Below are 21,845 nucleotides of genomic sequence, written 5' to 3'. Positions count from 1 at the left end.
CCCCCCCCCCCCCCCCACTGCCGGCCGCCTCCCTGGCAGCAGGGCCTCAGTACAGGGGGACGCAGGTGTGTCACGGTGGCCGGGGGGGACAGTGCGGACCCAGAAGAGGGGTTGGCGGTGCCTGCTGAGGTTGCGTTGGTTAGGGTCTAGTGGAGAAGGGGGTACGCACGGCATGGGGGGTGCAAACGCCAAGGAGAGAGGTGCACGGCGTAGGGCGCGTGTGGGGTGGTCCCGTCCGGAGGCCCAGACTGCAGGGGTCAGGCGCCTCGGGAGCAGAGGAGGAGCTGGGAGGGAGGTGACCGGGAGCGGTGGCAGCTGAGGCGGACCAGCCATCACACGAGCCAGACCTGAGGGCCGCAGCTGGCTCTTGGGCGGCAGTTCCCGCCCTGGCCCAGGGGGCTCCGTCAGAGATGAGTGAGGAGTGCCCAAGGGACCCTGGAGGCTTTGAGCAGAGGTGACACGGTCAGGTCTGTGTTAGTGCCACCGGCACCCCCAGAGGATGGACTGGAGGGGACAGGGGCGAGAGGCGGGGGGCCGGGGGCAGTCTGGTGAGGCCAACCCCTGGTCGAAGGGGTTTCTTCTCCGCCCACCCCCCTGTTCGTCCTACTGGTGGCTCTGAGGCAGAGCTCACACCTCACACTCATAGCTTGGGCAGGACGTCCAGAATGTCGGGGTTGGGGGCCAAAGTGGGGGAATCCTTAGAGGCCACCTCATGTGCAGCCCTGTTTACAGACAAGACGATTGAGACCTAGGGAGTGGTCACCACCTGCTCAAGGTCGCCACTTGCTGAATCGGGCAGAGACAACCGTTAGAGCCCAGCGGGCCCGACCACTGCCATGTGGTGCTGAAGGAGCCAGGACGTGGCGCTTCAGACTCCACTTTGTGATGGGATGACTCAGTTTGCCCACCTATAAAATGGGGAACCTCAAGGCTGGGGCTGCCTGGATGAAGCGGACAGGGAAGCAGGAGGAATGCGGATTGCCGGGCTGGGTCTGGGAGGGACTGGGGCCCCCCAGCTCATGTTTTGGGCTGAAGCTGTTTGCAGTGTGTGTGCCCAGCCGGCCCCCAGAGGCCCTGACCTCACTGGGTGGAGCCCCAAGAACGCCCCCACATGTCTGCATGCCCAGGACCCTCACCAGCTGCAGCCTGTCCAGAGACCACAGGGCCCGCCTGCCGCCAGCCCCCATGTGGGGACAGTGGTCTGCAGAGAGAGCAAGCCATGGGTGGCAGGGGGCCTCACACGGGCTTGGGGGGAACCGAGCTCCATCACCGTGTGCTCTGGGAAATAGAGAACCCCGGCCTGACACTCCAGGCCACTCAGGGTAAAGGCCAACCGTGGCCAGCAAGACCCTCACCTCTCCTGCTTCTCCCGACGCAAACATCACTCCAGCTACACCGAGCACGCCCGAGGCATGACCCTGCCACAGGGCCTTTGCACCTGCTGTGCCCTCTGGCTGGAGCCTCTTCCCCTGGATATCCATGTGGCTCACGCCCCCGCCTCTCAGGTCTTTCACAGCTCACCCTCTCAGCGAGGCCCTCGGCTGCCCCGCAGGTGCAGACCTGCGCCCCCTGTCTTTCACACACGTGCTACCTTCTTACGCTGAATGATTTCATTAGAATGGCCACAGTCTGCCTCTCCCATTTTTTCTCTGTTCATTGGTGTATCCCCAGTGGTACTAGGTGCTCGGCACACCTCATGGGACTGAATGGAATCATCTCTGTCAGGCTCGGCTGGGTTTTCCGTGAGGGGCCAGATAGAAAGCGTGCTCAGCTTTGCATGCCACTTACACACCACTCAAGTTTGCTGTTGGCGTTTGAAAGACACACCAGTGCGCCTGATGGGATCAAGCCTGTGGGCTGTAGCGTGCCAGCCCCTGGTCTATGCAAACGTGCCTGTTTATTGAGCACTTACTGTGTGCCAGGCCCTGGGTGGGCACCCATGGTGAACCCATTTCTCATTCTCAAGGACCTTTCCTTCCAGGCAGATGAGATAAGTCAACAGAGCAGTGCATCCACACTGAGTGGTACAAGGGTGATCAGTGTAGCAAATGCAGGGCTGAAATCTGGACGGAAGAGAAGGAGCAAGGGACAGGCTTGCTTTGGAGACAGTGGTCCAGCCGCTGAGGGAAGGCGATGGGGCTGGGGAGAGGGTGCGTGCAGGGCCTCTGGGCCAGGAGGTGGGTTTCATTCTGCGTGAGTGGAGATGCAGAGACCTCGGCGGGCCCTCTGAAGAAGCCGCGTGCAGGAGGGGCCAGCGAGGGGATTCCAAAGGGATGGGGCCCAGGGTGGGGACAGTGGAGGCGGGCAGGAGTACTTTGGGAATCAACAGCCGTGGCCAGTGGGTTGGGTGCAGGGAGTGTGGCAAAGGTGAGACGTGTCCAGAACACTGAAGGGACAGTGACGGCCTCTGTGGGGATGGGCGAGGTTGGGGGTCGGGGACACGGGATGATTTAGGGTAAACTCGTGGTAAATGTTGGTGCAGGGACCTGCCCAGCTTCTCTGCTACCCACAAAGGGAGGGGGCAGTAGGGTCCCATGCAGGAAGGTGGCCAGGACAGGGCAGGGCCCAGCCAGGGGGCACGTGCCTGTGGGGAACTCGGGGTGCTGAGAAGCTGTGACGAGCCAGCGGATCAGCCCTAGCCTGCAGGTCAGCTCAGCCCAGCTCCCTCCCATGTCCGGGGCTCATGGCCCCTGCAAGCCCATGGGATGGTGCCGGGAGTGGGGGGTCAACCCTCTCAGGGGCCCCGGGGGTCATCCCTAAAGCCCGCAGCCCTGCTCACAACCGTGCAGCTTTGGGCCAGTTGCTTCGTGCCTCTGCGCCCGTGCCCCACTCTGTGGAGTGGAGCGGCTCCCTCAGGGGTCCCGCCTGCGCCTCCGCGGCCTGCCCTGCGCAGGGCCTGCAGAGGCCAGAAGGGCCAGAGGGGGCCGAGCACAAGTCCCTGTGTTTCTCCACATCTGCACTCACACTTTACCCAGAGGCTCAGGAGGTAAGGCGACGTGCTCACCAGGGACACAGACCCAGGTCCGAGCGGGGCTCTTAGCTTCTAGCAGGCTGCAGCTCACCTGGGGCCCCAGGAGAGGGAGCTCCGTCGGCAGAAGGAGAGGTCAGATCTGCCCGGGGGTCGTCTGAGGCTCCTCGTGGGGTCTCCTTTAGAGCCGGCAGGCAACCGCACATTTGCTGGCCTCCAGCGGCAGCTGCGTAGGGTCCCCAGGGGGGATGGCGGCTAAAGTCCCACCTCTACATCTGTGCCTGTGCTGTTCCCGCTGCCCGCGCATCACTCTTCAGATCTGCTGCCCTGGAAGTCCCTGAGCAGTAGAGCAGTCGGGGAGCAGGGCGTCGGGGCGGGCTGAGTCCTGAGCGATGAGATGCAGAGATGGGAGGTCCCAGGGCAGAGGGACTTGGGCGGGCCAAGGCCTGGAGGCAGCAAAGTGCCTGGCGTGGAATGTCGGCGTGACCAGACTTACCTGGGCTTAAAGGGATGCATGGCCAGAGCCTGGAGGCTGGGCGCACAGGCCAGGGCTGTCCTCTGAGGCAGATGGGGTCCAGGGAGTGGTCTTGAGCAGTGGCTGGAGGACAGTCAGGTGGGAGGAGGGGCTGCTACTTTCTAGAGCCCCCCTGCTCCGTCGCCAGTCCCCTCCATCTCTGATACCTGCCAGAGCCTCGCCTTGAAGAGGCCGCTTGCCCTCCATGGGCCTCAGTTTGTCCCTGGTCTGACGGGGCAGGGGGCTTGGAGAGTCCTTCCTGCTCTGATATCCAGCAGCTCTGGGCTTCTGAGCTTGGGCTGGAGGTGGACACACAGACTCGCAGCCGGGGTGGGTGAGGGGCCGCCGACTCCCGAGAATACCTTGTCTGAGTGCCCACGCTGGCAGCTGCCCTCTCCAGGAGAGGGGAGGGGAGGAGCCTGGGGGAAGCAGGGGTTCCACAAGCCTGACTCCTAGCAGGGCTGCAGCTCCTAGCTCGGCCGGTGCCCCAGGCCTCGGGCAGACTGTCCCCCACTCGGCAAGCTCAGCTAACCCGCGGGCTTGCCCAGCTCTCTGAGGAGCCTCTTGGCCCCAAAGGCTGTATTTTGGGTTATCTCCCTGCCATTAAGCAAGCCCAGAATGGCAGTTTCGGAAACTTGCGGCGGGGAGGGACCCTGGCCCAGCCCTAGGTCCCGCAGGATCGGGTCCTCTCTCCTTACCTGGGCACCCACTGCGCAGTGGGGAGGGGCGGGCAGTTGTGGTCCGTAAGGCCCATTCCAGCGCTGAGGCTAGAAGACTCGCCCCAGGGCTTCAACTCTTGCCTCTGTGCTGCCCCAGGGCCTGGGATGGCAGGACTGTGTCCAGTTCGGCCCTAGAAAGCAGCCTCGGCCTGAGCCGTGGTCCTGGCTTCAGTGTAAACCCCATGGTGGGTCAATAAGCAAGACGGCTCCTCTGTTCCCCCAGCCCACCCCTGGCACATATCTGGTTTCTTCTTGGGGTGCCCTGCTTAACAGGGAGCAGAGAACAGGGACACAGGGACCCAGACAGACGTGGGTCTGGAGATGGAGGCTCACTCGTCTTCTTGGACCCCCCACCTCCAGGAAGCCCTCCCGGACTCCCTTTTCCATCCCCAGGCAGGGGCCAGACTGAACAGCAACACCGCTCCCTGGTGGGCAGAGGCCACTCAGGACTTTATTAACATCAGCAACGTCCCCTGCACACTGCTTGTCCACAGCCAGGACTTCCTCCCCTTCAGAACAGTCCCTGGAAGGTGGGGGGGGGGGTCTCCCCTTCTTCCTCTACAGGGCATCAAGGCCACACGTCGGGTGTGTGGCGCTCCGGGTCCTGCGGTTACCTCGGGCCCCTGCACACACCCCTTTCCCGTCCCCAGATCGACCTGTACGCGGGGGCCCTCTTCGTGCACATCTGCCTGGGCTGGAACTTCTACCTGTCCACCATCCTCATGCTCGCCGTCACGGCCCTGTACACCATCGCAGGTACGGCGCCTGCGGGTGGCAGGTGAGGCCTGTGGACACGCACGGGAACCCGAGCGGTTGGTGGGGGGCAGGGGGCCGCCCCCTCCCACAGCCTGGGAACTGGCCAGTTCGTGTCAGGCACCTGGGCTTCTGCAGCTGTCTCTGCTGGCCTGGCTGTTGTGTCCACAGCTCACCCACCCGTGCAAGGGCAGGGGACGTCGATGTGGAACAGCTGTCCCTCCCGGAGCTCTGCTCACCTCCCTTTCCCTCCCCCGTCGAGGCCAGGGCCCCTCCAGCTCTCTCGTCTCCACCCACAGGGGGCCTGGCCGCTGTGATCTACACAGATGCCCTGCAAACGCTCATCATGGTGGTGGGAGCCGTGATCCTGACGGTCAAAGGTGAGAGGCCATGGGGGCTGTCACAGCAGCGAGCCCTTTGGGGTCTGGGTGCCGCCCTGTCAGGGCCCCGGTGTCCGTACTGGGGGTCGGTGGCCTCACGAGGTCAAGCCACGAGGCAGTCAGCCCCCCACTGGCCTCCCCTGGGTGACGGAGGCCTGCTCCCCTCCCACCCCTGCTGCCCAGCAGCACTTCTGTCACCAGCTCCAGGCCGTATGGCATCTGGCTGCGGACCTGACTCAGGAGGCAGGGCTGTCCGCACCCACGCGGGCTCGGGGCTCAATGGGAGCAGGGCTGCAGGTGGGTGACCACAGACCTGCCTGGACATCTGCCCCCATTGTTTCAAAGCATGTCCAAGATCTTAAGAAGCCAGCGGGACAAAGGCAAGGCGGAGAGAAGGGGGGTTTGGATCTCCTGGTCTGGGAACAGGGAGGAAGCTCGGGGTGGGGGCTGCCCCAGAGGTAGTGAGATCCCCATCCCGGGAAGTATGCAAGCAGAGCCAGGAGGATCCCACGGAGAGCAAACGGTCTCTTCCAGACTCAGGCTCTAGGACCCTGTGGCTGGGCAGTTTCCGACCCGTGTCTAGTGTTCATCCGTTCTCTCTGAGCGCTCACCCTGGCCTGGCCTGGGCTACAGGTGGCACTGATGCCGGGAGCCCAGAGTCCGGGCAGCGGGCCGCCTGCTGGGGAAGGCGGGGGAGTGGGACCTGTGGCTGCCCAGCCTCCTCACAGACCAGGGGCCTGTGTACCCGGAGCCCACTGCGGGAGAGGCACCCAGGCAGCCAGGCCTGGTCTGGATCGGGGCGGGGGAGTGACCACAGGCAAAGCAAAAGCCACAGGTGGGCCCAGACCCCGAGGCAGACAGGAGCAGTGAGGGGGTGAACGTGGTTGGCTTGTGCCGGCCGGCTGGCGGTGTAACCTTGGTGGCGCTCCTGCCCCTCTGGGGACTCTGTGTCCCTTCTCAGTGCCACATCCCCCAGCCATACTCAGCTCTGCCAAAGTCACGTCCTTTGGAAGCCCCTGGGTCAGAACGTTAGCCCTTCAGATTGCTCAGGAAGGTCCTCGAACGCCAAGAAAAGACACGTTTGCCTCCTTGGGTCGACAGCCTGGCAGAGAGCTCCTCGCCTGAGGCTGGTGGGCGTCCAGAGGCCGGCAGGACACTGGGGTGCCCTCGTGTGGAATGCTCATTTAATATTATCATTTTAAATACAAACAAAATAGTCCTTTGAATTCACCTTTTTTAAAACCCTCTACCTCCATACCTTTCCAGACACTGGAAAAGGTGAAGTGGGAAAAAGTTGAGTTTGATGCATCAAGAAGTTACTCGTGAGATGAGGGCAGTGGGGCTGGGAGTCACGGCCACCAGCCACCAACCGTGCCTGTCGCGCCCGCCCCTTCCAGCTTTCGAGCAGATCGGCGGGTATGATCAGCTGGCATCAGCCTACGCCCGGGCCATCCCATCCAGGATCATCTCCAACACCACCTGCCACATGCCGCGGGCAGACGCCATGCACATGTTCCGAGACCCCTACACGGGGGACCTCCCATGGACCGGGATGACCTTCGGCCTAACCGTCACGGCCACCTGGTACTGGTGCACTGACCAGGTGAGGTCACCGCCCTCCCTACCTTCCTGCATTCCAGGGTGGCTCTGGAGGTCAGGGCGGCCAGGGAACACCTGCACGGTGAGCCCGGGCTGGGGTGGAAGCCGTGGATGGCGTGGCTTCAGGCCCGGGCATAAGGTGTTAGGGGTCCTTGCAGTCCCGGGGGGCCTGGGCCTGCCGTTTAGAGTCGGATGAAGCCCACTGGCCGCCACCCATCCTGGCCTTCAGGTGCTTCAACTGGGACAGTTTGGAGTACGGGATTCCGAGGGGGCTGGAATGCTCCTCGGCGGCCCTGCCGTCGGCCTGGGGGCTGGCGTTTCGGGCCAGTCTTGGGGTCCCAGGACCCGGCAGCTCACAGGGCCCTGGGCTACCCTTGGCCTGCCAGTGCTGGGGAGCTGCCACAGCCGGGCCCACTTTCCTGCCGGAGCTCTGGGTGCCATTGGCGGCGGGGCGGTACCGCGGGGGTCCCAGGGTCCTCGACGGCTGCGGGAAGGCATCTTTATCCCTAGGGACTTGGTAGTGGTGGAACCGCTGGCCCTGGGAGAGAGAGAGCAGAGTGAGTGAGACCCAGGGGCTGGGGCAGCTCTGCCCCTTCCTGAGGGGCCCTTGCCAGGCAGGCTGCAGCCGGCACACCTGGGTTTGCTTCCTGGCCTTGCCACTCACCAGCTGGTGGTCCTAGACGAGTGTCTTCCAGCCCCCTGTGCCTCGGTTTCCCCACGTGTCCCAGGGGAACGGTCCGCCTGCGAGGTCGCACTAAGGCCAGCGCCTACTCTTCCCCATGCCCCTCTCCCCTCCTCCCCATTCTCTGTAAGAGGGGCGGACAGGGATGCCAGAGACAGTGCCTCCCCCTGCGCCCGCGTGTCTGGTGAGTGTGGCGGCTAGGTCTTCCTCCGGAGTCTGACTCTAGGCCTTCCCAAGTTGGGCACGTACCAGGTGGCACCAGGCGGCCCTGCTCCCTCTCTGGGCGGAAGCAGACGATGCCCCCGCCCTGCCTGCCTCGAGGGCCACGGGTAGCTCCAGGTGGCACTTGGGCGGGAAGGGGCCTCGTGAGCACCAGAACCTCGGCGGGCACGGGCCTGATGTCCGTCCTCGCCTCTGGACCCATGGCCTCGGGGGCCCCACCCAGGAGTGAGGCAGCCAGCCCGAGAGTCGACCCAGCCAGTCACTGTGGGGTGAATGGGGGCAGCTTCCCTGCGAGGCAGGCCTGGCGGCCCCATCCACAGGCCAGAACACTGAGGCCCAGGGTGGAGTGCCTGCCCAGCAAGGAGCGCTCTGCAGCTCCCGAGCACAGGTGTTTTGTGTGCTCGCTGGGAGACCCTGCCTGGGCTGTGACGGCGGGAGGCAATCTATGTTGGGAGGGTCCAGGAACCCTGGGAGGCTGGGCCTCAGTTTTCCCATCTGTGACATGGTGCCGGAGAGTCCCTTGTAGGCTGCGCCCACCACAGGTGTCTGCCTAGCACCCCTGGGAGGCCTGGGGGCCGCCGGCCTGGGTGAGCGAGGGGCTGGTTGAAAGGCCGGCGGTGGAGGGCGTGTGGGGAAGTGTCTGGACTGCCCTGTGGGCCAGCTGGGGCCCCTCTGCCCCAGGGCACCTCTCGCTCCCTCCGCACTGAGCATGGCCTGGCGTGGCACTGGCGTCTCTGGGTGGGGCAGCATTCAGGAGATTTTCCCATGAGGGCCAGGTGAGTGGCCTGGAGGTCAGGGCTGGACTGGGCTTCTCTCCTGGATAAGAAGGTCACACAAGGAGGCAGCTGACCCCAAGGTGGTCCAGAGTGCCACTGGCACTGGGGGCCCGCGCCTGGCCTCAGCCTTCCCCCCCCACCATCGTCCTGCTCAGGCTGGGTCTGCCTGGGCGACTGCTGGGCCTTGGACCAGAACCCCCGCCACATAGGTACCGACCTACTGGGTCCTGGGGGCTTGGCAGGGCTCTACTCAGCCCCCGGGACACCCACGGTGTGGTCAGCGGCAGGCGGCAGCTCTGTGTGCTGGGGCCACGGGACACCCACGGTGTGGTCAGCGGCAGGCGGCAGCTCTGTGTGCTGGGGCCACGGGCGCTTTTTGTTTTCTTTAAGGCTTCTCAGTGTCTCCCAGCTCAGCCACAGTGCGTAGGTGACATCAGAGCCCAACAAATCCAATAAAACGGGAGGCAGAGGCCCGGTGGGCAGAGAGCTGCCACACCCCTCCCCGACCTCAGCCGCTCAGCCAGTACCCCCAGGAGGCGCACAGACCAGAGGGTCCTTGGGGCCTGCCCGCTCCCGTGGTGCCGGCGCTCCTCTCGTCACCTGCCGCGGGCTGTCTTTCAGGCAGCGGCTGGGTCAGCCCTCACGGCGGCCACCACTTCTCAGGCTCCTGTGCAGGTCAGGCGCAGTGTCAAGTGCGTGGGCCCCGTCACCTCGTTTCTCCCCGTGTTCCCGTGGGCTCTCTTGTCCCCATCTCACAGCCAAGGGGCCCAAATGCTCCTGGGTGGCACAGGGCCGTAGCTGACCCCGAGGTGGCCCTGATGAACGCCTAAACTTGGTGACTCGCAGCCGGCCACCCGGGCACGGGCTTGGCCGTCCACACGCGGCCTCATCCAGGATTTGCAGCAACCCTGCGGGTCGGGGGTCGTGTCACATCTCGCAGGCGAGGACAGAGCGGTTCGGGGAGGTCCAGTGGCCGGGCCGGGAGAGGGAGCTGGCCTCCGGCAGGGCCTGTGCAGAGAGGCACTGGGACGATGCTGCCGGAGAGGCCCCGGCCTTGCCTGCTGGGGCACCGAGCCTCAGCTTCTCCAGCTGTAGAATGGGGCGACCACGGTTGTCCCGCCCACCTCCCGGGGCTGGCCGCCAAGAGCACAGAGCGAAATAAGGGAAGACACGCAGGAATTTAGGGAAACTCTTCTCTCCCGTGGGGAGCGCGGCCCTGGGCTCTTGTAATCACAGGACATCACAGGGGAAGGGTCTACAGAGAAGCACGTCTGACCCCCTCACTGTCTAGACGGGGAGACTGAGGCCCAAAGCGAGGAAAGGACTTAGGCACGTCACAGGAGCTGGCGGAGAGGCAGGATTGGAATCAGCTTGCCCTGTAGACCCCGCGCCGCCAGCCCGGGCACCCTGTCATTTTTTTTTTTTTTATTAAGAAAAGCAAAGGCAGTTTATTTTGAGCTACAGCAAACGGGAGGCAGCTTCCGTCCCTCACATTTGGCCGAGGCTGAAAGGCAGGCAGATGAGCCAGGGAGCTCTGCAGAGGTCCTGATGGGAGACCCTGATGGGAGGCCGCGGCCCGGGGACACGGGAGGTGGGGCGACCGTGTGATTGGCGGGGGTAGGAAGCGAGTAGGGGACAAAAGTTAGAGATGCTGTCAGTTACTGATTAGGTCCTGGCCACCTGGGGCTAACTGTTAGAGCAGTCATCGTGCAGCCTCCTCAGTGGTTACTGGAGATAACCGTCGGCCTTCCTGTGTGGCTCCGAGAGCTGTTTATTGTACGTAACGGGGTGGCTTCCCGGGCAGGTCAGAGTTCTTTTTTTTTTTTTTTCCCCTGGGCTGCATCACGGGGCTTGTGGGATCTTAGTTCCCCGACCAGGGATTGAACCCACACCCTCGGCAGGGAAAGCACAGAGTCCTAACCACTGGACTGCCAGGGAAGTCCCAGAGTTCTATTTTTAGACGCGGTCCAGCCAACATCCAAGTGCTATTCAGCCTCTGTGGGACTGCGCTCCACAGTAAGTGCGAGTAGGCACACCTCCAAGGACATGCCTTCGCTTCTGGACCTTGAGGTGAATATTACAAACTGCTCAGAAGCCTATATTTTGAGGGATAATCACCTCTGATCCAGAGCTCCCTTACAGGAGTACAATTTTCATCTCATTTTCTTTGAGACACTTAGGTGGGCCTCTGAAGAAGCACACGACAGTTTCTCTTAAGGACTCTAAACACAAATGAGCACTGAGGGGCCTCTGAGATGGACACACGCAATTTTGGGCCTTTACAAAAACCACTTTTGTGAAAGTGGAGGGAGTTCGAGTACAGTGGTGGAAACAGGTTTCTTCTAAAACAAAGGCTGTTTCCACTCCTACTCCTGACACAATGAGTCTGCATTTGTTCCGTTGGATGTTAACTGTTCCCTAGGCGTCAGACGTTAGATCAAGCATGGCCCACTAGGTCCACGACTATTAAGTACTGACTATCTTCAGCCAGGTAAGACCTTGGGAAAAGATGGAAAAGACCACATAGAGAAAGCATCTGAGGTCCTCTGATGGAGAACAGGCTACAAGCCACTATTTCCCAGAATGCCCTGGAGCCCCTTTGCTTTGATGTAAACCCAGGTTATTTTCTCCCGTTGATGAAAAGGTGCTGGAGGATGAGCCGGGGAGGGTGGAGTCTCCCAATGGACACCAAGGAATATTCTAGTGGATTCAGTGGGCTGCACCCTGAGAGCTTTGAAAATGACCCCATCCCTGCCTGATCTAAAAACCATGGAGGTGTACACTTTACGTGGCTGAGCTGTGCGTGAGTCACGTCTCAGTAAAGCTCTTTAAAGTCCCACATTCTTTTTTAAAAAAGTAGAACCATGGTGTCAGAACTGGGAGGGATCTCAGATGCCATCAGTTCCAACCACTCTCCTCCCGTTCTGCGTATCTGGAAGCTGAGGCCCGGGCAGGAGCTGCCTGAGGCCACATGACGAGTTGCCCTCATGCTGCAGCTTCTAGCTCCTTCCATTACTGAAGCGCAAGCTTCCCCAAACCCAGGTCCTAAAGCTCCAGACCTCTGCCAGGGACACGACACAGTTGGAACCAGTGTCTGCTCTTGGCATGTGCGTGAGCCTGCCAGCCTCTCGTGAGGGTGCAGGAGGTGGGGGGGTGTCCCTGATAACCTACCCACCCAGGGTCTCCTCCCGCCCTGACAACTGCCAGGGTGACGGGCTGGTCAGGACCGACACCTTCCCTCCTCGACAGATAGGGAGACTGAGTCCCCGGAGAGAACCTTGGCCCCAGGTGCTCAGACAACTGGCAGGGATGCTGCTGGGTGTCAGGGTGGGCGCGGTCGTCTCAGGCCGGTCTCGGGCTAGTGGGTCAGCACCTATCTCACACACTCCCTGAGGCCCAGGGGCGAGAAATCCCGAGAAGGCTGGGGCTCACCGCCTCCCCCTGCCCCCAGGTCATCGTGCAGCGGTCGCTGTCCGCCAGGGACCTGAACCACGCCAAGGGGGGCTCCATCCTGGCCGGCTACCTCAAGATGCTGCCCATGGGCCTGATCCTCATGCCGGGCATGATCAGCCGCGTGCTGTTCCCAGGTAGGACGGGCCCTGGGGGCTGGGCTGGCTGCAGGGTGGAGAGGTCGAGGACAGGGGCAAGTTGTTTCCCGGCCTGGGGGAGCGGGGAGGGGAGTGGTCCCCAGGGCCACAGTCAAAGGGATCGCCACGGAGGTGGCTTGACATAAGGTCCGGGCAAAGACTACCTACTGCTGTGTGATCTCAGGGTGTGAAGGAACATCTCTGTGCCGCCGCCATCTCCTCATCCACAGACTAGGGAGCAGACCACCCACATAACACCACACCCCTGAAACCTCTGGGTGTGTTGTGTGTTTCCTTTCGGATCCTGGCAGCTGGCTCAGGTTGCCTTTATGGGATGCTGGGTAATGACCTGGGGAGGCGGCTGCCCAGCAGACGGCACCTTTGGGTGCTCACGCGTGGGGGAGGGGCTCCCAGGACCCTGGTGCGCGGGGGCCCCGACCCACCTGTGCCTCCTTGTCTGCCAGGTGTGGGGCCTGCATCCTCAGAGCGCCTGCCTCTTCTCTTTCCTGACCCTGGGCCCACGAGGAGCCACCCAGGGGTCCACCAAAGGTCCCACGGGTCATGTGGGGAGTGCTCAGATGTTGGCGGGGGGGCTGGGCTGACCCGTTGGCCACCTGCTCTGAGTGGCCACTCCGGAGGGCGGCCGAGCGCTCCGTCACCTCAGAACACTCCTCTGACACGGATGAGGAGACCACCGAGGGCCGCTCGGGGCCAGGGACACGGCCGGAGCTGCCCGAGAGGCTGTCCTGGTCACTGAGGGTCACGTAGTCGTCGTCGTCTTCCTCCTCCTCCCCCTCCAGCCCATTGGGGACCACCGGCCCCCCGCCGTCGGGGTCATCCTGGGTCATAGACAGCTGGTACTGAAGCGGGGCATGGCCTGGGCCTGCCGTCCTGGGGAGCCCATGGTCCGTCCGGTTATGGGGTGCCTGCCCCTCTGGGGTTGCCAGGGCCCAGCCAACACCGCCGCCCTCCTGGGCAAGCAGGTCTGCCACTGGGACTGTGCGGGGCTTGGGCACAGGAGGCCGTGGCTCGGTGTCCCCCTGGGGGAGGCTGTTCTCGGCTGGGACCCCGTCCTGGGGGGATCTGGGCTGGGGGGCGGGGCTGGAGTCCTGGCTCTGCCTCCACAGCTGGGTCCTAGCCTGGGATGTGTCCTGGATCTTGATGCGGTTCATCTGGCTGGGCTGGGGGTTCCAGATGTTGGGGTCGATGATGTTGATGTAGCCTAGGATGTCGCTGCCAGGTTCCGGGTCCGGCTCCACCCACGTGGGCAGGTATTCAAACATGTTGGCCCGTTCCAGGTTGAGCAGCCCCGGGTGGATGGGCAGGGGCGGCTCGGGGAGGTCTCCCGGCAGCTCGGCTAGGGCCGTGTCCCCCACCGCCAGGGTCCTGGAGGCCTCCTGCCGCTCGGAGGACAACTTGGCAATCTCGTCAGCACTCTTGGCCTTGACCAGCGCGTACTTGGGGTTGACAAGCCTCTTGGCCGTGGTGCCCGAGGGCACCTGCGGGACCACAGAGTGCAGCACGACGGGCTCGGGCTCGGGCTCCTTCTCCATGGGGATGTCCTTGAGGCTGACGCCGTGTGACGTGAGGTACAGCTCCTGGAACTGCCGGTCGAACATCTCCACCACCTGGCCCGACAGCACGGAGATCACGTTCCTGTCCGTCCTTGCAGCCGACCACGTGAAGCTGCAACAAAGGGCGGCAGCCTGGTCAGGCGCAGGGCCCAGGGCCCGGGAAGAGGGAGCAGCCCCCAGCCCCCCACCCCCGTGCACGCACAGGCCAGCGTCCATCAGACCGTGGCCACAGAAGGGATTAAAGACAAGCGAGCAGGGGCAGAGGAAGGGGCCCGACGGGGCCCGAGCCCCAGCGTCAGGCCCGGTGTGGGACCTCAGGCAGCGCCTGTGTGGCAAGCTCCTTGCGGATGTGCAGCCTGGACAGCGGGGGTCGTCGGCACAGTGACTTGTGCCCACCCCGTGTGGCCGTGGATGGCCCCTGCCTTGCTGCCCCCTGCGTGGCAGGGCTGGCAGAGCTAGACCGCACCGTCCTCGTCCTGGCCCCTCCCTGAGAGCAGCTCTCCAAGTGACCGCGCTGTGGGCCCGGGAGGACGCAGCCGGCCTGGCCCACAGCCCACCTCTGGCTGTTGACACCTCGAGGCAGGAACAACAGTCTCACGGATAAAAGCGTCGCTCTGCCTGCTTCCGAGACGGGTGGGCAGCGTGCGGGCATGCCCAGCCCCACTCACACCTCAGCAGTCTGGGGACCAGTCAACTGGAATAACCGGGGTGTCACAAGGCAGGATTAAGGGCAGAAACCAGCTGGGAACTGGAGCCGCCCCTCCCCTGGCCCCCAGAAAGCCAGAGTCACCTGTAGGAGCCGCAGATGGCCCGGTCTCCATCCACGAACATGAACTTCTGGGCCAGGGCACCCTTGAACTTGGTGGCTGACCGCGTGAAGAATTCGGTCCCTCCGCTGCTCCGCACCCTGAGATTCTGTGTCGGGGGACAGGGGGCAGAGTTACACGACCCAGCACTGACCACCCTGCCCGGGCTCAGGGAGGGATTCGGGGGATCGCCGACGGGCCTGGGGAAAGGGGCGGTGCATGTGGGGACGCGCCGAGGTGGGAAGGGGTGGGAGGAGGGCGGGGGCTGGAGATGAAGGGCTGCAGGATGGTTTCGGTGTGGCCTGAAGGGGGTCCACAGGGCAGCCCAGCCGGATAGGCCCCGTGTGCGGGCCAGCTTGGAGAATGCTGCTGCAGGGACCCGAGCAGGAGGGGGATGCAGACACATTTTAGGAAGGTCCCCCTGATGGCTGGGGGGCTGTGCAGCTCGGAAGGGGAGGGGGCTGCCCTGAGGGAATCTGGGTCTTGCACTTGGGCAGATCGGTGGCCTTGCCAGGACGGGTGACCAGCCGGGCCTCTTCCCCGGTCTCCCCCGCACTGCTGTCTCTCTGTCTCCCTAAGCCCTGCGCACTGTGGGCAGGGATCCCGGCAAACTCCCCTACTTCCCCGTGGGCCAGACCCCTGCCTGGGACCCAGGGGCAGTTCAGGGAATGGCCACATCCCTCCTCCCTGTGCTGGCGCCGTCGGCTCAGGAGCAGGGAAAGGCCCTGAAAAACCACGGAAGGGGAGCCGAGAGGCAGGAGGAGCGGGGTGGGGGGGTGGTCTCCCAGGCGTCATACGCACACCCCGCACGGCCCGTGTCAAAGCTGGGCCTCTCCTGCCTTTCTCTGGGCATCAGGGCTCTCCCTCTCTGCGCAAGCCTGTGGATGTGTGTGGGCCAGAGGCTGGCTCCCCTTTCATCAAGAGAGCTTCTCGTTCCGAGGGAGGGGCAGGTGGGAAAAGCCTGTGGTGGAGGGACCCCAGGATGGGCGGGGCAAGCCTGGCTGACCCCCAAGAGTCAAGGGGACGGCTGAGGGCACCCCAACATAGACCCTCAGGGCAGGAAGCAGACTTGGGCTCAGGGCGTGCAAGCACCGCCCAGGCAGTGTGTTAGAAACGCAGGCTCGCAGCTGCCCCAGGTTCGACTCGGGGGGACTGGGGTCAGGAATTCCATTTTTAACATAAGCCCCAGTGATCTGACGCGTGCCCAGGACAGAAACCCCTTGTAGGCCCCGGTGACGGGAGCCTCACTCCCTTCAGAGGGGTCTGTGCCTGCGGGGGGTGCTGGTCTGTTACATCTTCTGCGACATCCCCTAACCCTGACCCTCACCCACTCACCGGCCCCAGCTTATTAACTCGTTCACTGACCCCTGCCGAGGTCCCCAGCGCAGACACAGACATGACTGTGACACAGATCCCTCGTTGGAGGAGAGGGGGAAGCAGATAAGTAACGACCCCAGCTGTGGGGCGCCTCCCGGGAAGGCTGGCGTCTGGGCTGACGTGTGAAAGACAAGGAAGAGCGGGCCGGGTGGGAAGAGGACGCAGCACCCCAGACCCAGAACTACAAAGGCCTGATTCAGACATGGGAGGACTTTGGGGAAGGGGGGCGGGCAAAGGAGCCGGCAGAGCGGGCCCAGACAGATGCCGAGGAAAGACCCTACGGCCGCTGAGGGGCCTGGTGGGGCCCGGGGGCAGTAGGGAGCCACAGAGGGCTTAGAGCAGGGAGTGAGGGGTCGGAGCCGTCCAGTCCCGGCGTCCAGCGGGGAATGTGCATGAAACACACAGGGAGCAGAGGAAGAGGACAGGAGGGGCTTCTGCACCTGAGGGATGTGAGTCCGGGCAGGGGCAGAGGGGAGAAAAGAGAGAACTGGAGGCCATCTCCGCTCCAGCCCACAGCCCTCGGTGCTCCTGCACCCGTCCCGCCTGTGACAGGTCCCGGACCTTTCAGCTGGGGCAGCCTCGGGGCAGTGCCCACAGAGGGTGAGGGGCAGGTCCCACGGATGCCCACCTGGCCGTGGGGCCCGGCCCAGAAGGCAGATAAGCCTCTGCTCCCAGGCTGGCTCCCCTGCCCGCCCTTCCCCAGGCTGCCTGTCTGCACACAGCCTGCACAGCAGGAAGCTGGCTGAGGCCCAGGACAATTAGTGTCTGTGACTGTACTGAATGCGCAGCACGCTTGGGGGCCGGAAGCCTGAGCAAAGATCCTGGGAGGCCTTCCCCTGTCACCTGTGCCCAACGGCAGCCCAGCTCTGCAGCTTCTGTTTATTCCCGGGTGACACCGCCCCGTGGGGCCTGGCCCAGATGAGGTAACGTCTCAGGAGCCAGGGCTCGGGCGAGCCGAGTTGGAGGATCCCACAAAGCCACACTGTCTCTGAGCCTGGAACGCCCCTAGCAGAGCACGTGGCAGGCAGGGGGAGGACGAGTGGGGTGCCCTGGGCGAGTCCCCACACCTCCATGGGGCCTCCTGTGCTCACACCGGGCTGGTGGGAGCTGGGGGGACAAGCCCAGGCCCCTACTGGAGCAGGTGGGTCGCTCTCGAGCTCTGGTCAAACAAGGCTCCAGTCCTGGTGCAAATGAACGCAACCTGGCCTCCTCACGCCTCAAGGTTCTCGTCTGTGAAATGGGCCTGCCCACCCCCGGCTTCAGGGCTGCTGTGAAGACTCCGTGCATCAGGGGAGGGGCCGGGAAGGGGCCCAGCACTCAGTGGCTGCTCCCTAAACTAGAGGGGACGAGGGGGCTGTGCCGTGCAGTGGGACGGGGGTGTGATCCCTGCCTCTCAGGGGGCGGGTGGGGGACCAGTGAGGGACCGACACTGAGGACAGGAGAACATCTGGAATGGTGTGGACTCAGGCCCAGGGAGGCCAGGATTGTCGGCCGTATGCAATGGTCAGGCGGCTCGGGGAGAGAAGTGACCTGCCCCAGGGCCTCCCAGTGGACAGGGTCCGGCCCCTTGGGACTGAGGACAGCCTGCAGCTGCACCCTGGTGGCCCTTTCACCCTCCAGGGGTCTGCTGGCACCTTCTGGGCCGGAGGGAGAGTGGGGAGGCCCAGAGACCATCCTGAGCAGGCCTGAGCACTGACAGCAAGGTCAGACCAGGTCAGGGACAGAGAGCCGTGCCTCCGTGTGCCAGCCAACCTCTGCTCTCTTCTAAAGGGCCTGTTTCACTCTCTGTAATGGGGTAGGGAGACCAATACTCACCCTGGCCTCCCCCGGGCTGTTGTGAAGCTGAGATGGGAAGCAGCCTTGGGGGCAGGGGGCAGGGCAGGGCTTGGGGGCTCCTGGCTCTCCCTCTGGGCCAGGCCGCTTGGCTCTGTGACGTTCTGGGCCAGGTGGTTCTCTGTTAGCGGCTGTCCTGTGCATTGTACGCCGTTGAACAGCATCCCTGGCCGCCACCCACCAGATGCCCGTAGTACCTTCGTAGTCACGGCCATTAAAAACACCTCTAGACGTTGCCAAACGTTGAGAGGCAGTGCCCTGAGTCCATTACAGAGCCAGGCCAGGCTTAGAGAAGGCAGGTCGGGAGAGGAGGAGTCCCGGGCACCAGATCGGAGCCAGTGCTGGCCTGTCTAGCGTGAGCCGGAATCCTCACCCAGCGCCTTCCCGTGACCACGCTGCCTGGGGATTCTTTGTTCATCAGAAATGGGTCCAGCCTTCGCCCAAGTGGCTGCTGGTTTTTCCAGTTCAGCTACACAAAGCAGACTAGCTTTTCGGATCAGCCAGGCATCTCACAGCTCCGGTCCCGTGCTACGCTGTGAGCCTCGAGGCCTGCCTCCCACCGGCCCTGGGCATCCCTCGGCACCCAGTGTCACCCCCAGGTGTGGCCTGCCCCGGGCCCTGCGATGAGAGGGTTGGGTCGTCTTCTCAAGGCCCGTTCCCGCGTGTAGTATGGGCACTCGTTCCCACGTTCCCTGCCTGGGGGAGTCGGGGCCCAGCTGAGCCGGCGGGTGGGGACGCTCGGGACAGCTGGGAACCTCGCGTCAGGGAGGTTCTGTCCTCCCGCCTCACCTGGAAACTGGGAGTCGACCCAAGCGATACTGCGGCTATTTCCAGAATGTGTTGTGTGAGCTCAGGGCTTCAGGCTGGGGAGCTGCCCAGAGGGGGAGACTGGGGGGGGGGGCCCCCAGCCGGCCCTAGGGGGAGACTGGGGGGGGGGGTCCCCAGCCAGACCATTGCTCAGAGAGGGAAGGGAAGCCCCCTGGCACTCAGACCAGAGCTGGGGGTTCACGGGAGGGGCCGCAGCTGCCCCACCTGCAGATAGGAAGGGAGTTCGTGACCGAGTGCCCTGCCCCCACGTAGCCTCCTTGACTCTTCACAGCAGCCCTGCCAAATAAATGACGATATTCCCATTTTTCAGACAAGAAGGCTGAGGCCCAGAACCTCAGTGTCTCTGCCTAAGGTTACGGTGCAGGGGCCGAGCTGGGGCCGAGGCCTGGCTCCTAGCGCCCAGCACCCCCTTGGTCACAAGTATGACCCCACCAGGCACAACCTACACCCTGGGCCCACATGACCTGAAGGCAGGTCGCTGCAGAGCTGGGCAGGGGCAGCGGACGCCGAGGGCGGGGCCAGGGATTACCAGTAAAGGAAGTGCTCCCGAGACAGGTCTGGGCCCAGCCTGCCTGCAGGCAGGGAGGCAGGCTCTAGACAAGGTGACACTTGGCCAGGACTGGGCCCACAGGAGCCTCTGGCCACCTGCCCAGGCTGGGAGTGGGCGGGCTCGGAGGCGAGAATGAGGTGGCCAGGGTCACACATTGCTTCCCATGAAGACGCCTGGCCGTCCCACAGCATCCGGCTCCTGGGCACGTCACCCTGCAGACCTGCCATCTTCCCCAGAGCAGGGAGGTGGCGAGAAGGGCAGGCTGGGCCATGCCCCGAGCTGTAGCCTCAGCTCAAGCCCTCCGCCCTCCGCCCAGGGCCCGGGGTTTATAACTCTTGTTATTGCCGCAACCGTGCGCCTCTCCTTAGCTCAGAGCGCTTTTACAGCCACTGTCTCCTCTGCTTTCACCCTCAAACAACCTGGTGAGGCGTCCTTGTGGTCACAAAGCCCTGGAGGCTCAGAGAGGTAGGCCCGGCGTCAGGGGGCTGGCAGCCAGGAAGCCTGTGCGGGCAGCACTGGGGTGGCCCTGCTGTTAGATGCGGCCTCAGCCAGGGGCACTGGGCACCAAGGTTGTGTGGCCCCGTCTGTGCCAGCTTCCCATCACTGGCTTTTAGGTTCAGCCCCAACTTGGTGGAATGCCTCTGGGCAAGGCACAGGCTCCCTCAGGCCTCGGTTTTCCTGGGTGTCCTGTGGAAACCTGGTCTGGACGGCCTGCCCCTCTTGCCCCCCTTCCCGGGAGCTCCAGACCCTCCCAGGAGCCTGGCATCTAGGGTTTCCCCACTAAGAAGAGGCTTCTGGAGCGGCTACGCAGGGTTTGGATCCCCTCTCAGCACAGACAAGCCCCCTCCCTGCCTCTTCATCCGCATGCGGGGGGATGCCTGCGGGCAGAGGGACGCGAGGTGTGCAGGGTCCCCACCGGGCGTGGGGCAGGGGCTCAGGGGGAGTGGGCCCGTCAGCCTCTTCCTGAGCACGGCAGAGGGCTGGATGGAGAGCCCTGAGTTTCTGTGATCTGCTGCCCGCACGGCGGAGGCCCCTGCAGTCACCTCTGAAAAGACGCCTCTTCCACACTCCGGGCCTCCCGGCCTGAGCCGTCTGCCCCGGGAGCTGGCTCTCGGTGCTAGTTACACGGCAGGCAGGGCAGCACAGCGGGCGAGTACGGGGCTGGGGGTCAACCCACCGGAGAGGCCACATAAACATGTCCCAACAGCCAGAGACTCGCAGCCCAGAGAGCTCACACCCACTTGAAGGGTCTCAGCTGGGCTGGGCATCACTTGACAACGCCGACAACTGACGGGCCCGGGAGCCCAGCCCCTTGTTAATTAACCAGGCTGGCGCTGCCCCGAGGAATTCTGACCTGTGCTCAGCCCGAGGGCTCGGTGCTGGCCCCCACGCCCCTTATCCTTCGCTTACTAACGTTAAGTGACACCTCTGATCTGTAAAGTGGGACAGCTGCCTCCTCCCACCCGCTGCCGTGAGGGTACCTAAGTTAACCATGTCAAGTGCCTGGGACGGGAACTGTGGAAGCTATCGTTACGCATACTGATCTGTGCTCCGGGCGCGAGCTGCACACAGTAGGTAGCAAGCAATGGCTGGGCGGACGGAGGGCTCCCTCCACTCCCAAGCAAGGCACCAAATGCCAGGGTGTCTGAGCAGAAGAGCCCGGTCACACGGGTCATCAGGCCCCCTGTTGGGCCAGTGAGATCCTGGAGTCCAGAGAGGGGAGGTGACGTGCTCTAGGACACACAGCAAAGCAATGCTGAGAACCCAGGCCCAACCTGACAACTCCACCTCTGTCCCCAGTGTCCCTGCTCACTCCTCAAGTCCATTTCAACTCTGCAGCCACCAAAGAAGCCCTCCCTGAACTCAGCCCGAGTGAGCTTCCTCTGTTGGAGCCGGATCCTAAAGCCCGTGCGTGGACATTTTACAGAAACAGATTTTGGTTTAAAACCAAGAAAGGGCTTCCTGGGAGTTGGAGCTGTCCAGCTGGGGCTTGCTGCCAGAGCCAGGGGGTTGAGCACCCTGTCACTGGAGGTGAGCAAAGACAGAACCACTGCGGCACGGGCTGCTCTCAAACACTTGTGAGGGAGCACCTCACGTGGGCTTCAGCACCTGGTCACAGGTAGTGTCCTGTCCCCTAATACTGAAGCAGAGGCCGCGTGACAACTCGGTGGGTGGCTCTAGGACACTGAACTCTAGGTTCCCAGATCCGGACTGAGAAGGCAGGTGCTCCAAGTGTTTGTCAACCGACTGAGTGAGGAGCCGGCTCACCTTGAGGTGCCCCAGGTGCATGCGGGCCCGCTCACACATGTGCAGGAAGTACTTGACGTTACTCTCGTCCACGATGATGTACACGGCCACCTTCCTCTTGAAGCTGGCATCCAGCAGGTCCTTGAAGATGTCCACATCGGTGAACATGTCCATGACCACAGCGATCACCTGTGAGCAGGAAGGGAGACCGGGGCCGTCAGGGCACACGGCCGGGGAGACAGGTGCCTCGCCAGGACGCCTGGCCCTCCCGCGCCCACCACCCTCTTCGGGTGCCCACCCTGGCCCTGCTCCCTCGGGACTGGGAAGTGCCGGCTCTCCTGGCCCTGAAGCTGCAGGCGTAGGAAGGACGCTCAGGGTACGAGATGCCCAGTGGGTGGCGCAGGCTGCGCTCTCCGGCGGCAGGGAATGG

At 63.6% G+C, this 21,845-nt stretch overlaps 2 protein-coding genes across 3 annotated transcripts in view; one reads left to right on the top strand and one right to left on the bottom strand.

Moving 5' to 3' along the window:
* SLC5A10 (solute carrier family 5 member 10) overlaps positions 1 to 21,845 on the top strand; it is a 53,996-nt gene that overhangs the window by 3,725 nt on the left and 28,426 nt on the right. For both annotated transcript variants that reach the window (XM_024753114.1, XM_024753122.1), the window contains 4 exons: positions 4,852 to 4,957; positions 5,254 to 5,334; positions 6,732 to 6,937; positions 12,065 to 12,200. In XM_024753114.1, the coding sequence (XP_024608882.1) occupies positions 4,852 to 4,957; positions 5,254 to 5,334; positions 6,732 to 6,937; positions 12,065 to 12,200 (529 nt within the window). The remainder of the gene's footprint in view (positions 1 to 4,851; positions 4,958 to 5,253; positions 5,335 to 6,731; positions 6,938 to 12,064; positions 12,201 to 21,845) is intronic.
* Positions 6,148 to 21,845, bottom strand: part of SACK1G (scaffolding CK1 anchoring protein G) — a 29,563-nt gene continuing 13,865 nt past the window's right edge. The window contains exons 2-5 of the mRNA XM_024753100.1: positions 21,437 to 21,604; positions 14,565 to 14,689; positions 12,644 to 13,886; positions 6,148 to 7,471 (exon numbers count right to left, since the gene is read on the bottom strand). Of these exons, the coding sequence (XP_024608868.1) occupies positions 7,076 to 7,471; positions 12,644 to 13,886; positions 14,565 to 14,689; positions 21,437 to 21,604 (1,932 nt within the window). The 3' untranslated portion in view covers positions 6,148 to 7,075. The remainder of the gene's footprint in view (positions 7,472 to 12,643; positions 13,887 to 14,564; positions 14,690 to 21,436; positions 21,605 to 21,845) is intronic.

This window comes from Neophocaena asiaeorientalis, unplaced genomic scaffold (genome assembly GCF_003031525.2).
Source record: "Neophocaena asiaeorientalis asiaeorientalis breed wild unplaced genomic scaffold, Neophocaena_asiaeorientalis_V1.1 scaffold540, whole genome shotgun sequence".
NCBI lineage: Eukaryota > Metazoa > Chordata > Mammalia > Artiodactyla > Phocoenidae > Neophocaena > Neophocaena asiaeorientalis.
Note: the sequence above shows the minus strand (reverse complement) of the source record. Positions and strands in the feature narration are given on the sequence as shown.